We start from the raw sequence: 17,181 nt of genomic DNA, 5'->3' as shown, positions 1-17,181 counted from the left end.
GGGGCTAGTACTGGCAGGCTGCTCTGTGAGCACCACCTCACCTGGTGTTCTGTGATTGCATATGAGTGAGAGGGTATGAACTAAGGTGTGAGAATAGGGAACTGACAAGCCAACCCAAAACAGGAGGCTACACTGTGTAGTGACTTGGAGACTTACAGTTGGATGCTGGCTCAGAGGGTTTTGGTAACAATGACTTCCATTTATACATTTTATTGCATTGGTTTCAAATTCACAGTTTATTTATTTATTTTTTTTAATTTTTTTATGTTTATTTATTTTTGAGACAGAGAGAGACAGAGCATGAACAGGGGAGGGGCAGAGAGAGAGGGAGACACAGAATCTGAAACAGGCTCCGGGCACTGAGCTGTCAGCACAGAGCCCGATGCGGGGCTCGAACTCATGGACCGCGAGATCATGACCTGGGCTGAAGTCGGACGCTCAACCAACTGAGCCACCCAGGCGCCCCTCAAATTCACAGTTTAAATTAGTGCAAAGTGGACTCCATACTGCAAAGCTACCATTTTGTATATATATATATAGCGTATATATATATATATATATATATATATATATATATATATATATAGCATGTATATATGCGTGTGTGTGTGTATATACAACAATTCCTTTATTTTGACTATACTATTATAATGTAATTTGGAAATTTAAAATAAATATACAATAAAAAACGGCCACTGAAAACAGTAATCAAATGGTGAAAATGGCCTTGAAATGAATCCATGTACATTTTCAAGATATGCAAGTTCAGCCACTAACACAGTAACTGGCAAAAAAAGTTAAAACAAGTCCCTTCATTAATTACATGGGTAATACAAGTAGTATTTCCAAGCCTATTGTATTTTTTCCCAATAAGCTTTTAAAAATTCTATCTCGTTTCCCAACACAACATAAAATGTTGATTCTTTTATCTAGAAGAGAATTCTTGACATTAAATAATAAAACAGTTTTAAAGAAACTGTAAGTTAGCTTTCAACTATACTGGAGAGGATTTTCATACTCGTTTCTTAAAATATGCTGGAAGAGATCGCAAATTTATGATTGACCAAGATAAGAATAATCAAACTGAGTCCATTTCAGGAGGAGGAAGAATCTACCTGTCCCTTTACTGAATACACCAAGATCATGTGGCTAATTTGAATTCTGTCCCGAAATCCTAGGTTTTTTTTTGTCTAAAGTTTTGTTTCTGATGTGAAGAGACCTTATTATTGAAACCCAAATACAACATTTGTTTTGGCTACTGCTTTTTTCTTTTATTTGGGTAGCAGTGGCTACTGTGGGACTTTTTTTGAAGGGGAGGGGTTGTTTTTATTTATTTGTTTATTTATTTCAATAAATGAAATTTATTGTCAAATTGGTTTCCATACAACACCCAGTGCTCATCCCAAAAGGTGCCCTCCTCAATACCCATCACCCACCCTCGGGGAGGGGTTGTTTTTAATGTATGAATTTAAAACACACCTCATTCTTCCAAAGTACCGAAAACAAAAGAAGAACAATAAAATACTATCCAGGAATATATCACTTAAACTAAAAACAAAACAAAACACCCTGCAATTTTGTCTAATGACTGTATCGTGAGCTGGGAAGATCGTTGAAAATCCCAGACCCACTGCCTAATTACATGGTAAAGGGGCTAGAACACGTTTCTTAGATTGCAAAGAGGGAGGACTAGAACAAAAACAGTTTGTTTTTGCTTCACCAAGCCGTGGATGCAAGGAGCATAATGGAATTGTTATTTTTCACCTTGTGGTCTGTTTACATCATCTTTTGGTCCTTCATCTATGCTCATTTACAAATGAGTACTTTTTGGTTTAAAAACGGGTGGGGGAGAAGACAAGGAAATCCAGGTGCTTTGGAAAAGGACTGATTTCCTGTAGCTGTAATTCTCTGTGCCGCTGTGTTGAGTTGTGCTGCTGTTCTGAAACCAAGCACACAATTTCTCCCTCTTTGTAGCCTCCAAACACACACACTACACAGAGGCGGCTGGGCATGCATTTTGGATACACGCTGATACATGTTTGGATGCAGACACATGGATAATGAAAGAAGAGCCGCCAGAGCCTTCCTGAAATACAATTTGGACAAGATGAGGATACTCTCTTCTTCCTCACAAGTAAATTTCTAATGTTTTGCCAAAAATCTCGAGAAAAACCAATCTAACACACTGTATTACAGGCTTCCAAGCACAAGCACTTTTTATTCATTGTTCTCTTTGATGAGCAAACCCCTTAGGCTGGCTAACCTGGCTTAAAAAAAAAATTCTATCCATAAAATCAATCATAGAAGCAAGGCAAGCCAAAGCATCCTTCTCGAAAAAACGGGAAGGAGATTTAATGAAGGAGGTAGATGGTGGGTGTGGAGCAGCGGGAAGAGAAGCGGGGTGCCCAGATGAAGTCCTAAACGTGTACCCATCCGTTAGTCCTCTACTCGGTACTACTAGAGGGAAAACACATGCATCAGCACTCCTGGTGAGTTAAGAAATAAAAAAGGCTGCAAGGTGCCGCTCTGATAGAGGGCAAGCACATTTTCTTTCTTAGATTGCAATTACTCCTGGCAACATTTAACGTGACACATTCTATGCCAGGGAAAGGATTCTCAGTCATTTAGAAACACAGTTACTCCTACACCCATCGCTTTCATACGTCCATGTGGTTATATGCCTCTCGTTTATGTGACTTTATATATGCTCTGCCAATATTAAAGCATCCAAATAGCGGCTGACCCTACCTTCCCAGCTCTTCTCGTCACACAATGCAGTCAGGTCCAGCTCAGGCACTTCGGAGACAAAGCTCTCCTGCTGCTCATCGGCATCTTGGGTCCTCTGCAGTTTGGTGTCAGTTATGCCGGAGTGCTCCTGAATCTTCATTGTGGGGTTCTGCAATAACAGCACAATGTCCCCAAATATCTTACTGCTCACCAAAACCCAAAAATGTCTGCAGCAGTTCCACTCCTTCTGGATGAAACCTCCCAAGCTGAGGCTGTGGGTGTACCCAGCACAGAAATCAAAATCATAGTTTGATGCCCCCTGGATACTGGCTGGCCACCTGCATGCAAGAAGCCACTGTCCATCTATGCTCCTTTAACTTTTCCGCTGAGGAAGACAAGAGGATTTCCAAGAGCTGCTGCCCCTCCTGATAACTGCAGGCAGCTGACAGTCTTGATGGTTACTGATTGCGGCCAGGAATGAGGGAAAAGGAGTTTGTGTTTCCTTAAAGGAGTACAGCCCTGCAGACGGTAAACAACAACAAAAATCCTGCTACCGCCGTTGCTAAGGCTGTAGAAGCAACATGGTGTCTCCTGTGTGCAGACTTCTTTGCCCCGTAGGTAAACAGTCCAGCAAGGCCAGGAGCAGAGGCTGTGTGCACGAATGCCCTCCTGCTGGCCCTGCAGGCTTAGATCAATTAAGCAGGGCTAGCTGCACATTCCCAGATTTCCTGTGGTTGTTTTCTCCCCGAGTGTGGGGAGGACAGACTATTTATGGAGGAGCTCTGGGTATTAAAGCATTGTTGCGCAAATTCAAACAGCACAGGGGTTTGGCGGCTCATCTGGGCTAGCAGTAAGGAATACGGACTCTGGAAATGAGCCAAAATGACACAGGGAGCACTTTTTTTTTTTTTTTTTTTAAAGTAAAAAGCCAAGAACTGGCAAGTCAGCAATGCATAATTTATATCTTAACAAATATCAAACTGTCACTTGTTTTCCTACTATCCTTCTAGTCTGAGTACTGAATACTGAGCTCCACTTGGTTTTGCTCACTGGGGGCACCTACACCCGGCTCGGCTACCTGGGGGATGGGAAAACCCTCTCCCAGAGGCGGCTGTTTTAGCTAAGTGATTTTATGTTGACAAAATTTGCCCTGAAATTAATTCTTTTTTACCTTGCTTTTTTTTTTTTGGCATCTTGTAAGCCCAACCATTGTCCCTTTCCCTTCTCTCCTAAGATTATAAACCCAAGTGTTTACTCACAAATACCCTTCGCAAGTAGCACAGATCTGCACAAGAGATTTTCTTTGGAGAATAACTGGAAATTTATTTTAGCAAATATATTAAAGGAAAAAAAACCTAAACATCTGGAAATCATAAATGATTCCTTTAATGCATGAGAAATGTTCTCCTGCTTAAAATAAGCACTATTAAGACTTCCAGCTACTTTTAATAGCTATTCAACCCACTTTGATATCACCAGGGGAATAGATGGGGGCTTTTACTATTATATTTCCATGAAATGATGCACAAGGGGCTGCTATTTTCTTCACATTTGGAATAAAATGAAAGATCATCAATCAGTTCATGATGAGCTCCTAAAGACAGATGAAAATGCCAAGTAAATCTGGGGCTTTAAGATACCTCAAAATGCTGCTTGTCTAATGGGGAAAACAGATTATGCACTTATGCTATAAAAATTATTTGTTCCTACAGCTGAGTCCTAAGTGGACCAGGGCTGAATGACCAAATCTGGCACTCAGTTTTTTAAGTTACAGGGTCAGCCACCAACCACTTGTGTGTGTGTGTTAGAATCTGCATGCAGCAAATACACATTTTTCTCAATATTTTTAACACTGGTTACACTTAGAGACATAAAAACGAATATAAGAAATATGATTCCATATTGTAAGCATGACATATTCTTCTGGAAGAGCATGTATCAGCCCCTGACACTGTGCACTCGTGGAATGGATGTGGAGTTTGCTTTACAGGCAGACCTGGGCTTGCCGTGTGGCCGACATTTACTAGCTTGGTGCTCTGGCTGAACTGCTTCATTCACAACATCAATCTTGCAAGGTTCCTCTGAAGATCTGGGAGAAGGTATAAAAGGCCACTAACACAGTGCCTGGAGCATAAGAAACCCACACAGGGAGGCCATCACTCTTTTTCATTACCAGGCCCCATATGCAGATGAGGAAAACACTGCCGTGTCTCAAAATGCTAGAGAGAGGGGTTGGAGATGAGGCATGTTCCACGGCAATTCGAGGTGAACCGTGCTATCTCAAGGGGTGGAGTTTTACATGCATTATGAACAAGGAAAAGAGCCTTTTGGGTTCCAGACACAAGTCAGCACTAGCAATTTTGGTGTTTTGGGGCAGTGTGGGTGAGAAGGGTTGAGGAGGAGCAAGCACGAAGACAGGCACCATGGGAGTTCACTGCAATGTGTACTTTTTATGACTGCTACCTCTGTATTAGCACCCATTTCAAAGGAAATTGAGATTACAAAATTTTTTCTACATCTGAATTAGCACCCATTTCAAAGAAAGTTAAAATGAGAATATTAAAGTTTTTTCTCCCCCCTCCAAAATGTACAGATTTATTCATTCTTTCAACAGCATGGTATGGGGCACCCACTGTGCTGGGTGTGTGAGACATGCATGCTCCCAACACTGAGGGAGCTGGCACTTTGTGGGACAGGCTCAAGAATGCTCAGGGGAGTTCTGAGCACAGTTGATTTGGGTGCCATACAACAATGGGCCACCTTGTGAATTAGTGAGCTGCTCTTCACAGTATTGCAATGAAGTTTGAGAGTCAGGTATGTGGGAGACAGAGAGATTACTGACATGGGTGGGAGGCTGGAATAGATAACCCCTAAGTTTCTATTATTCTAACAAAGAATCAGGTCAAAACTTTTTTGTTTATTCAGTAATAACATTACATGCTATCTACTTAAATAGGGTTATTACGTTGTGTGCTAGAGATGCAAAGATAAAATTTACTCATTTATTTAACAAATTTTTAGTACTTACTACATGCTAGGCCATTTTCTAGACACTGGAGATACTTCAGGGGACAAAATCAAGTCTGTCCTTAATGAATCTTACAGGAAGTGACAGTAAACAAAGAAAAACATGTCAGGCAGTGATATGGACTATGGACAAAAATAAAGCAGAGTAAGAGGGATGATGGAGATCAGGGCCACAGTCTGCAATTTTATAATGAGTGGTCAGGAAAGACCCTTCCTATGTAGGGACATATGAGCAGAGATATGAAGGAAATGCAGGAGTGAGTCATCTACTGGAAGAACATCTCAGGAAGAAGAAAAGCAAGTGCAAAGGCCCTGAGGTATGGTTGCTATGTTTAAGGAATAGCAAAAAGATCACTGTATCTGAAGTCACCATATAAGGGTGTTTAGATTGTGCCACATACAATGGGGTATCACTCACACTATAGACCTATATTAACTTACATTAGCTTCTGGACTTTCTGGCTGATTTTTTACACAGTAGTGGCGGGGTCTCTCTTACACAAACCGCAACAGCTTGCATAGCATGGGCACACTCAGCACAGCCCTCATCAGCACACCCACACGCTCGGCTCTGTCCCGCTGTGCTGTGATCGGTCCCTGAGGCTGCTCTTTCATTTGCCCTCTGCTCTCAATTTCTGGCCTCACTGGTCTCACCAGAACCTGACATGGCTGCCTTGCCTGGGGGTGCAGAGTGGGCTGCTGGTGTGCACCCGGGGATTGATGTACACGTGGGATCTAGGGATGCTGCTCAGGGGCCACCCACGCTGAAGCTATTCAGGCTCGGCAGCAATACGCCGGCATAAAACAACTCTTCCTTCAAATGTTAGTTAGCCTAGTTTGGGTGATGCACCTCTCCAGATCATTCCACACACTCTCCTGTTGCTCATCATATGGAATTACACTTGTCTACTTGCTTGTCTGCTTCTTCTACTAGATCATTAATGTCAAAATGTCAAGGACATGCTCAAATACCAAAATATTTCTGGTTTCAACTTTTGTTGTTTACATGTCTTATATCTTCAGTTGAATCAGAGAGTAAATGAGTTACAATAGTCCCCCCTTATTCTGAGGGGGTACATTCCAAGACGCCCAGTGGATGCCTGAAACCAAGGCTAGTACTGAACCCTACATGCACTATGCTTTTTCCTATACATACATACCTATGATAAAGTCTAACTGATAAATTAGGCACAGTAAGAGATGAACAATAACTACCAATAACATAGAACCACTGCACTGCATAATGTAATACAAGTGATGTGAATGTGATCTCTTTCTCAGAATATCTTACTGTGAGATACTTACACTTCTTGTGATGCTGTGAGATGACAAAGGTCTATGCGAGGTGAAGCGAGGTGAATCGTGTGGACATTGTGACACAGTGTGGGGCTACTATTGACCTTCAGGTGACATGTCAGAAAGACAATCATCTGCTTCTGGACCAGGGTTGACTGTGGGTAACTGAGATCACGGGAAGTGAAACCGCAGATAATGGGGGACTACTGCTTTTTCACAATTTTCAACTCAGAGATCCTTATGCCGTGGGGTCACACACCAAACCCTTGTCAAAAATGTTGTGCCCTACAGAAACCCACTAAACAACAGTGTGGTGTGGCAGACAGGGGATGGGTTGAAGAGTTGGAGAGCTGAGTTTCAATCCTGGCCAACTAGCAGCAAGACCTTCAATGAAAACCTCTTTGTGCTTTAGCTTCTTTTTTTTTTTAAAGCTTTTTTTCTATAATGCAAGTGCAAGACTTCATAAAGTTGGCATGAAGATTAAGTGAAAAACATATACAAAAATGGCTGGCCCATAGTTACTGTAAAAAAATGCTATTTCCAATTATTCATTACTTCCCTTTCACATTCGTTCATCTGGCAAGTGTTTATTGAACACATACTATGTCCTAGGCACTGGGATTACAGGAATTAACAACATATGGAATTTAGTGTGGAACAAAGACACTGAACATGTAAATACCAGTGTCACATATGTTATAAAAGAAAAAAAACCAGGATGCCAGGGAGCACATACTCAAGAGAGCTCACCTTGCCTGGGACCTCAGGTGACATTCCATGTTCAGGTCAAGGAACCATTAACTACTATTCACCTGATCTTTGTCAAGACTTGCCCTATCAAACTGGGCCTGGCTTTTTCAATTCTCAGACTTCACTGATCTTGCTCCTTCCCGGACTTCAAATAGTTGAATTTTTGTTCCATCCCTTCTCCCTCCCTGCACAGGATATAAATAAGTAGCCTAATGGCTTACCAGAGCTAGGAGCGATGATATCAGAGAGTGTACTGTGTAATGCAGTTTGCACAGGAAGGAACCACACAGTGTTAACAGAAGAACCACATGGAACCATAAACATTTACTGTTTGGCCTGACAATAAAAGAAAGTGGACATAACAAATTTCCAAAGTTCATGGGAATTCCAAAGTTTCAGTAGCCGTTAGAGACTGGGTGAAATGGGAAGTGAATCTAAATAAATAGAGCCTTTAAATTATTCTTGTTCTAACATTAAAACCAATAATAACAAAATCCTAAGGCTTCCATACAATACACCGAAGTTGAAATAACATGGTGATTCATTTCATAAATCCTTGTTGACAGGGATATTTCAGAATTTATCTCAATCCTGCTCAGGGCAAATAAAAGACTAGACTTAAGATGTTTGATAATTAATATTAATTTTCAGTCTTGATTGGAAAGCCTTGTCTTCTCTCTTACTCCTCTCTTTCTTTTTTCAAGCAGGATAAAAAAGGGAAATGGACTTTTGTTTACTATGAATGTCTTATTTGTTATCAAAGGTATGCTTCTAAGCTCTTCTAAGCAGTAGGCTTAGAAAGCATAAAGAATGTAAAAATATCTTGAAAGAATTTAACACTTCATTAACCTTATACTTCTGACATAAAATGACCTCTCCCAGATAAGGTAATACCCTTCCATGCACTCAATAATTCTTAAAGTTTTTTTTTTTTTTTACATTTATTCATTTTTGAGAGACAGAGACAGAGCATAAGTTGGGGAGGGGCAGAGAGAGAGGGAGACACAGAATCCGAAGCAGGCTCCAGGCTCTGAGCTGTCAGCACAGAGGCTGACGCAGGGCTCGAACTCACAAACTGCGAGATCATGACCTGAGCCGAAGTCGGACACTTAACCGACTGAGTCACCCAGGCGCCCCATGCACTCAATAATTCTTACAGGTATTGCGTTCTTGATAAAGTATTAAGTATAAAGTTATAGGTTTCATGTTCTGGATTTTATACAGAGGCATGAAATATCTCCCCAAAAGGAAAGAACTTATCAGAAGGAATCACTGAAGCATAAGGTTGAAACTCCATTGTAAGAACTTCGAAAATCTGTATTTTCAGTGATACCTTTTAGAATCTAGAAATTGCTGGTTTTAAGGACGACCTTTCTTCTGGATGCTTCCAGTTGTTCACTGAATTTAAAAAGAAACAAAAGAACAAAGACTCTGGATTCCATCTGTACGGGTAACAGTGTGCTAGGCTCTTCCTTACATTACCTCATTTCAAAAAGCCCAAACGGAATATTTTATTTTATTCATTTTTAAAATTTTTTAAATGTTTATTTATTTTTTAGAGAGAAAGCATGAGTGGGGGAGGGGCAGAGAGAGAGGGAGACGCAGAATCAGAAGCAGGCTCCAGGCTCTGAGCTGTCAGCACAGAGCCCCAAGTGGGGCTTGAACTCATGAACCGTGAGATCATGACCTGAGCCGAAGTCAGATGTTTAACAGACTGAGCCACCCAGGTGCCCCCCGGATATTTTATTAAAATGACAGCCTCTTGAAAACCTACCCAAAGAAATCATACTTTAATTTTTGGCATTTTGAAGGGACTCTAAATTTTTTTTCCACTGACCATCGGAGATCTCAAGCAGATTCTCTTTTTGGATAAGATGAGTTGATTCAAAAAATTAAAAAGATGTGCCACAAAGTGATAAACCGATGTTCAGTTGTCAACACATGCATTCAAACAAAAACACATTTAAGGGCTGCAAAATGATTACTTCAAAAATAAAGTCACAGTTGCGCCTGCATTTGTGTCTGAGCAGCAGATTCTAAAACCAGCTTCTCTCTGCCTACCTGTCCCTGTAAGGAGCATCACCAGTGTTCCTCATTCTCATGGAAACGTGACTCAAAACAAGAAGGAAAGACCACCTTTCCCAACAGCTGTCATTTGTTGTCTTAACCTCACATGGATCTCAAGAATATGTAAGGAAAAATTTAAAGGACGGTATTAAGAAAGACAAATTGTCTTCATGAAAAATGTAGCTGGAAACAACATCGCATCCATCCATGGCGGGCATGTAAGTGTTGGCCTCTCAATCTGATGCTGTAGGAGGTGTGAAATAGAATACCGATTACACAGAATTCTAGGAGGGGTAACCGAAGCCTAGACTTATTTTTCATCTCTGCGATTTAGGAATTATTGTGGTATTACTAGAAGACCAGATTAACTATTTAGGTTGTAAAATAAGTTCTAGAAAGTGCTGCACATGTTGAATGGTAAACAATCACAATACACGGCAAACAAGGGAAAGAGCTTTAAAAATGGAAAATGGATCTTTTTCACAGTCCATCACTAACAATTAAATATACATTTCCTTCAGTGAAAGAAACCCATGCCTTCATGAGGAGAAACATCATCCGAATCTTATGGAGTGGTGGCTTGTTTTTCTCCTGTGGGGCAGTTGTGAAAGAAAGGTGACATGGATTGCCGAGCTAGATTTTAACTCACTGCCTAATTTTATCTCCTAGCTGAACTTATTATGGTGGCAATGATTATTAATAGTGAGTGCCTCAGGAGAGCCAACCGGGGGCCGGGTGGTGACTGGTAACTGCACATGGCGGACCCATGTAAGAATAGGACCTGGCACATGGAAGAAGGACTTGAGATTTTTTCCCCATGATTCATCCACTGCCATAGGAGCTGCCCACAAAATACCAAGGCAAACTGAGTTCAGCATGGGTTGAGTTTCGGTGCCATCTGGAATTTACGAGTTAATGTTATGAAGTCCATCCACAAAGGCTGCTCGATATCCTTTTATCTTATAGAGGATAATAGGCTGAAAAGGGAGGAAACGGAGGAGACCTCTCTAGGAGGTTGGCGAAGCAATTTTCTTTAAAGTAACGTTCAATGGCATGATGACTAGGTGCTTGCTGTGAGCAGAGGAAAAGAACAGAGAGAGGGTGAAATGAGAAGAAAAAGGAAACAACGCGATCACGGGGAAACTGTGTTCTGACAAAGGTACCTGGTGTCAAGGAAAAAGATGTCAGCTCGTTGCCTGGGTCCCAAGGAAGGAAGCTTAAATGGGTTGGAAATAAGAGATGAAAGAAGTGGCCCAGCAGCTGGAAGTCGGAAAGAGGAAGCATTCCCCTTCCATTATCTGGCTAGGTCGATGAAGTATACATGACAAGAACTGAACATAGGGAATATGATGAGTCCACAGCATTGGCAGGGAACGGGGGGAGTTGGCAATTAATTCCCAGCTCTTTTATGCCAATTGTACACAAAGTGTGCATTTTTCTAAGAAGAAGTCTACAGCTTTTAGATTCTCAGTCTCCTGGATTGTAAAACTCCATGGAAGGTAGGGACTGGAGCCGTTACTGAATCGCAGCTTCTAACACAGTATGTGTCCACAGCAGGACTCAATACATGCTCCTGAGTAAATCCATCAGTGAATTAGAAAATGTCCAATAAAGATTAGGAATCACTGGGTTAGAGGAAGAGTTCTATGTATAATTAGTATTTCAAGATTCAGAACTCAAGAACAGGTTGAAAAATGCTTTAAATCTGGCCAAAGAGAAAAATTGATAAAAACATTGAAAGTAGAGTTGAAAGCATTTGGAAGTAGATTATGTACACATACATGAATGAAAAATGGGGTTAAGCACACTGAATGGAAGCCAGGGTTGGGAAAAGGGAAATCATTTTGGCCAGCATGGCGATGCCCTTGGAGAACAAGGAATACAGGAAATCACCAAAACTTTAAGATATAAACAACATAAGGGAGTTAGATACTTTTTCTCCATGGCTTACTTAAAATGAGACAAAACTCAGAAAACAAATTGGGTTTAGTAACTCACACTGAGTTTATCTTAATTTGAAAATTAATGAGATAAGTCTCTGTGATAGATCCACTAAACTCACTGCCTATTTATTTCAATCACTTAAAAAATGCATAAAACATAAAAAAAAATCAAACCAGTAGCTTTGGCTTTTTGTTTTATTTTACAGAAAATCTAAAGAGAAACCTCCATGCTATTGAAGTTTCTCTCTGCAAGCAAAATAAAAGATTTTAAAAAGCTATGGAAACCAATTTGACAATAAATTTCATATTAAAAAAAAGAATTTAAAAAGCAAAGAAAAGAGTTCTTATGATTTCTCATGGAATCTTTATGTCTCAGTATTTGCCTTTTGAAAACGAATCACAGTCCTGTCCCTTAATCTCATTATCCCTTACTGACAGTCTAATAATGCTTCCCATGTGCTCTCAGGAATGTATGAACAGCCCCATTACAGTCACAATTTTCTTAGCTACTCACCTCAAAATGCTGGGTATGTCTGCCGTCTTTTTCATTTTCTTTGCTACAAGTAACAGCAACAACAAAATATCATAAAAGGTCAATCTGTTTTAGAACAATGCTTTTCATCCATTGAAATTTATGACTTCATTCATTTTAAAAGGAAGCTGAGTGGCTCTAAATTAAATTCTGATAAAATTCGAAAACAAAATAAACAAAAAAATCAAAATAAAATAAAACTAGAAACAACAATGCATACAGTGGTCTTTAAGAGCACCATGGCAGATTTTCTATTCCAAGCATTTTCCATGCTACAAAATACTGTTGGTGAACATACAGTCTTTTAATTCTATTCTTTTTAGTTCTTATAAGGCACACTGCATTAAGTGAGAAAAAAAAAAGCTATTCATGCTCTTGTAAGCAATTTGAGGGGAAAATGCTAAAATTACCTTTCGTCGGACATCAGTTCAACATCATCAGGTCCAGCCCTCTCATGAGATGGTGTGGAGTTGAGGCTTTCCATATTCTGTAACAAAACATATTATTGGTTACCCAGTAAGAATGGTAAGAAACATGCAACAGAAGATCCTCCTTTATTTAAAATAGTAAAATCAGATAATATGCAGATATAAGCTAATTCAAGTCCTATTTCTATCTTTGTTAAAACCAGCAAAATTATGACAGTTTAGTATATGCCACTTGCATAAAATTGGATGTTGAGTTTTATCATCCCCTTAATGAAGGTATCTGATACCATCACAGAAATGGTCACTATATCCTATAATGTCCTTGTTAGGTATCATCCATATCTTAGAGCTAACCATAGCAAAACCCAGATTGTCAGAACATCAGGGTGGCGGCATTTGAATTAGAACTAAGGAGGGGCACCTAGGTGGCTCAGTCAGTTGAGTGTCCAGCTTTGGCTCAGGTCATCACCACATGGCTTGTGAGTTTAAGCCCTGCATTGGGCTCTGCACTGATAGTATGGAGCCTGCTTGGGATTCTCTCTCTCTTTCTCTCCCTCTCTCTGCCCCTTCCCCACTTGTGCTTTTTCTTTCAAAATAAATAAATAAACAAGAAAAAAAAAAAAAAAAGAAAAAGAACTAGAACTGGGGAATCTGACCCTGAATCTAATCAGAAACCAACGTAACATTCATTGTTCATTTAACATATTTTCAGTATAAACTGCAAATATAAAGTGGGAAAACACATAGCTAAACTGTAAACTATCCATAAAAAGAAATGGCGTAAAGAACCTTTGTTTCTGTGATATTTAATATTAATCTTTATATCAGCTAAGATGGGAAAAATATAAACAGGAAATTTACTTTGAATAGCATGTATTTCAGGCTGGCCAAGAGGCATATCTGTAAGGTTTTTTGACTGCCTCTGTGAATGTGGCCAAAGCTTTCTAAATACAATTCAGGCAACTGAGCACATAATAAGTAAGCCATCCCCATGAAGGAAGATTACAAATAAGCAAATGAGAACACATTTACATTCACTAAACTGAAAAAAAAAAATAGCTGCCTTGGAGATCTGAACCTGAATTTCACTGAACTCAAAGATTCGTATCTGCATTAAAAAGACATTAAGCACAACCCACCTATTGTGTACATTAGAATAATAATATTGAAGCAACATGTGTTCATCTACATATTTATAGCCTTCCATCATGAAAAACCCTTCACAAAGTAAATCTGACTAAGGTTCACAATAATCTGATGAAATTGACATATATAAAAATCTTTACAAAATAAACACATAATTGGAGTAGAAAACTAATCTTTGGCTCGGTAGATGAATGAATTATTTTCCATTTACCTTGGTTTGACCCACTTACCTGGAATTCGTAAAGTTTAAAACCCTGGGCTCCATCAAACAGTAGAAACAAAGGGAGACACAGTAAGTATAACATAATAGTTAGAATGGTGACTCTGGAGTCACAATGTTTGGGTTTGAATCCTAGCTCTATCATTTACCAACTGTTATGATCCTACCTGACCTTCAATTTCCTCTTCTGAAAAATGGAGATCGCAAGACTTAATATAGGTGGTCATGAAGATTAAAGGAGATAACAGATGTATAAGCACTAGAATAATACCAGGTACATTTAAAGGATATTAACTATTGTTGTTGATGCCGTGATTATTATTTCTGAAACTGTGAGATCCACCTCCCCTAAAATATTTTACTATTATTTCTCCAGTTAAGGAAATGTTCCCAGGAACTGGAGTGTTTGTGTCTTCCATTACTAAACATCAATTTAGACACTTAGATAATTTACACAGTTGATTTGAGAATCGATCTGACAAATGAAAATTATGACAAAATTCAATTATATATTTAGAAGAGGCCTCTCTAAAATGGATCTCCTTGAAGCAAAGCATAATTGCTCTTATTACCCAAATGTGATCTTCCTGAAAAACAAGAGATATATCTATGACAGACAATCTTTGTTTGTTCTCATTGGTAATCTTTAATAGATTATCAAAATCTTTAGTGTAACATCTTGGGCAACAGTATTAGGTTTTCCTAAAGTTATGGAACATGAATTCCTAGGGAAAGTACAACCTTCTACCCTCAGATAATTTTAGAACTGTGTCAATGAAATATATTTTTTAATTATATGTGAATGACTATTTCTGAATAAATAAAAATCTTCACATTAAGGCTAAGAAATATTCAGAAAGAGAACAGAAAATAAGCTATAATATTATATGAATTTAAAGATACTTCAGTAAGATGCTATAAGAATTTTTTTCTAAATAGAAAGAACCAAGATATAATTGATTATAGATTTTGATAATTATAGAAAAAAGATAGCTATGTTAATAATGGAAAGCTTTGCAAAAAACGGCTGTAAAATGTGAGAAAGTCTAGCTGTTCTCCAGGGTTAAAAGGAGTAAGCAATAACTTCAACTCCCTCCCCGACCCCACTTTTAAAACATGTTTGATCCCTATGTTTGAGAACTCCCCAAGGATTTGAGTTTTTATAGATGTAATAAAGGGTGACTTTCAAAACTGTTCTATATTCCTAAGACTTTGTAACAATTCCAACTTTCATGTTGTCTACACGTTTGAGACTGTTGAATATTCATGAGCTGCTTTCACTTAAAGCAGCAAGCGAGCACCCAGTGTTCCTTTGCCAAGGCAGTTGCGTTGCCCCTATACCTTTTGGGAACAGGAACATGTGAAGAATGTGTTACAACTGGCAATCTACCTCAATTTTTTTCAGAATGAAACAACAGTAGTAAAGATCTCTGAATACAGTAACAAAAGTACCTATTTCCATGGGCACAAAACATGTTATAAATTCTAACTTCCATTTTTTGCCTAAGGTTTAGGAAGGAAAGATAAAGAAATAGATCAGCAATTCCTCCACTTCAGTGAGATGAGAAAAGAGGAAACAGAATGTGTAGGTTAAAATAACAGGTGAATTAGAAGACTTCCATTGTATGAGAAGTATGCTACTGGACTTTCGAATGTTCTGCAGTTGTTAATAGTATTTGTCTTATGAAAAAATACTGACTCAATGCCTTCTGAAGATTTTGAACTGTTTTATGTCCCAAACACTTCTCTAGGTGTGGTAAAAGAGTGGTTCATTAATGTTTTCGTTTATTAAAGGTTAAAGTAATAACACTCTTTAAAAATGTTTTATTGCATTCATTTTTATTTTAATTGGTCTTCTAAACTTAGGCTCTTTTAAATAGGTCATTTTAAGAAATAGCAAAGAACAGATTATGACTTTAAGTATAAATTAATGAAACTGCTTCTTGAACTGTATTAAAAAAAACAGATAAAGCTTAGTCTACAATCCATAAAATTCTGCTTCATTTAAGGCTTACCAGTGACTTTCAAAACACACATATCTGCTATGATATAATTTATTTGGGCAGTTTTTATGTGTCAGAAGGAAGTGAATTTTAAGAACCATCTTCCTTAATTATAAAAATATCCTGAAATCTAAAAAGAGCAAAAGCCATGAAAAAATTAGCCTGAGACTGTGGAATTTATTTTCAATTCTTCCCCTTGGCCCCCCTCTCTGTTTTGGCATTAAAAGCTAGACTCAAAACCTGTTTGACCACTGAAGCACTTGAAAACACTTGGAGCAAAGACAAATTTGTCTTCTAGAACTGTAAAATGCTGACAAAGCCTTTATAGAAGACACTGAAAAAAAATGCCTTCTCTCAATATACAAACAGCTCAGTCTGAAGGGTGCAGAGAACACTGCTAGTCAAAACAGGTTCATTATTCTAACCTTGAGCTCTCAGAGAAGGAGAATATTTGATATATTCTTATTAACGAAGGATTAATGTGGATTTGAATTTCTTTTTGTACATTTTATGTTTTCCTGCAGAAAACTGTATACCTTAATCCATATTTAAAAAGAACTACTGGTAGGGTACGAGAATGCCGATAGAAGAGGTTGCTAGCTATCCACCCAAATCCATTCTACTTTCCTTCCACAGAAATAAGTAGCCCCAGGCCCAGTAACATTTCCTGGCCTCTCTTGCAATGAGATATGGCCATGTGATTAACTCCTCTCCTATAGGCTGTGTGAGGCAACGTGTGTGGCTTCCAGGCCTGGCTGATAAACTACCCCGGCAGGTACATTCCTCAATGCTCATGATGTCCTTCTGTGAGTTGGAATGGAGATGAAAACCACCATAGTGTGCTGGAAGCTACTTGAAGAAGAGGGAGACAGTTGGCCTGGGTCTTGAAAAACTGTATGGACCAAGTCCTCTACTTCTCTCCCTGGCTCTCAACTCCTGTTTTAGGTGGTTATGGGAGAAAGAACATTTACTGTATTCAAGACCTTGCATTTTGGGCCTTTTGTGACACAAGTTACCTTAAAAATATGGCACCCATTCATGC

General features: G+C 39.0%; 1 protein-coding gene across 3 annotated transcripts in view; it reads right to left on the bottom strand.

The window, feature by feature from the left end:
* The window catches only part of FAM13A (family with sequence similarity 13 member A), a 362,178-nt gene that overhangs the window by 38,581 nt on the left and 306,416 nt on the right, over nt 1-17,181 (bottom strand). For all 3 annotated transcript variants that reach the window (XM_030313445.1, XM_030313443.1, XM_030313447.1), the window contains 3 exons: nt 12,753-12,829; nt 12,325-12,367; nt 2,749-2,896 (listed from right to left, as the gene is read on the bottom strand). In XM_030313445.1, the coding sequence (XP_030169305.1) occupies nt 2,749-2,896; nt 12,325-12,367; nt 12,753-12,829 (268 nt within the window). The remainder of the gene's footprint in view (nt 1-2,748; nt 2,897-12,324; nt 12,368-12,752; nt 12,830-17,181) is intronic.

The sequence above is a fragment of the Lynx canadensis genome, chromosome B1 (genome assembly GCF_007474595.2).
Source record: "Lynx canadensis isolate LIC74 chromosome B1, mLynCan4.pri.v2, whole genome shotgun sequence".
In the NCBI taxonomy this organism is placed as follows: Eukaryota; Metazoa; Chordata; class Mammalia; order Carnivora; family Felidae; genus Lynx; species Lynx canadensis.
This window is presented reverse-complemented; position numbering and strand designations above follow the sequence as displayed.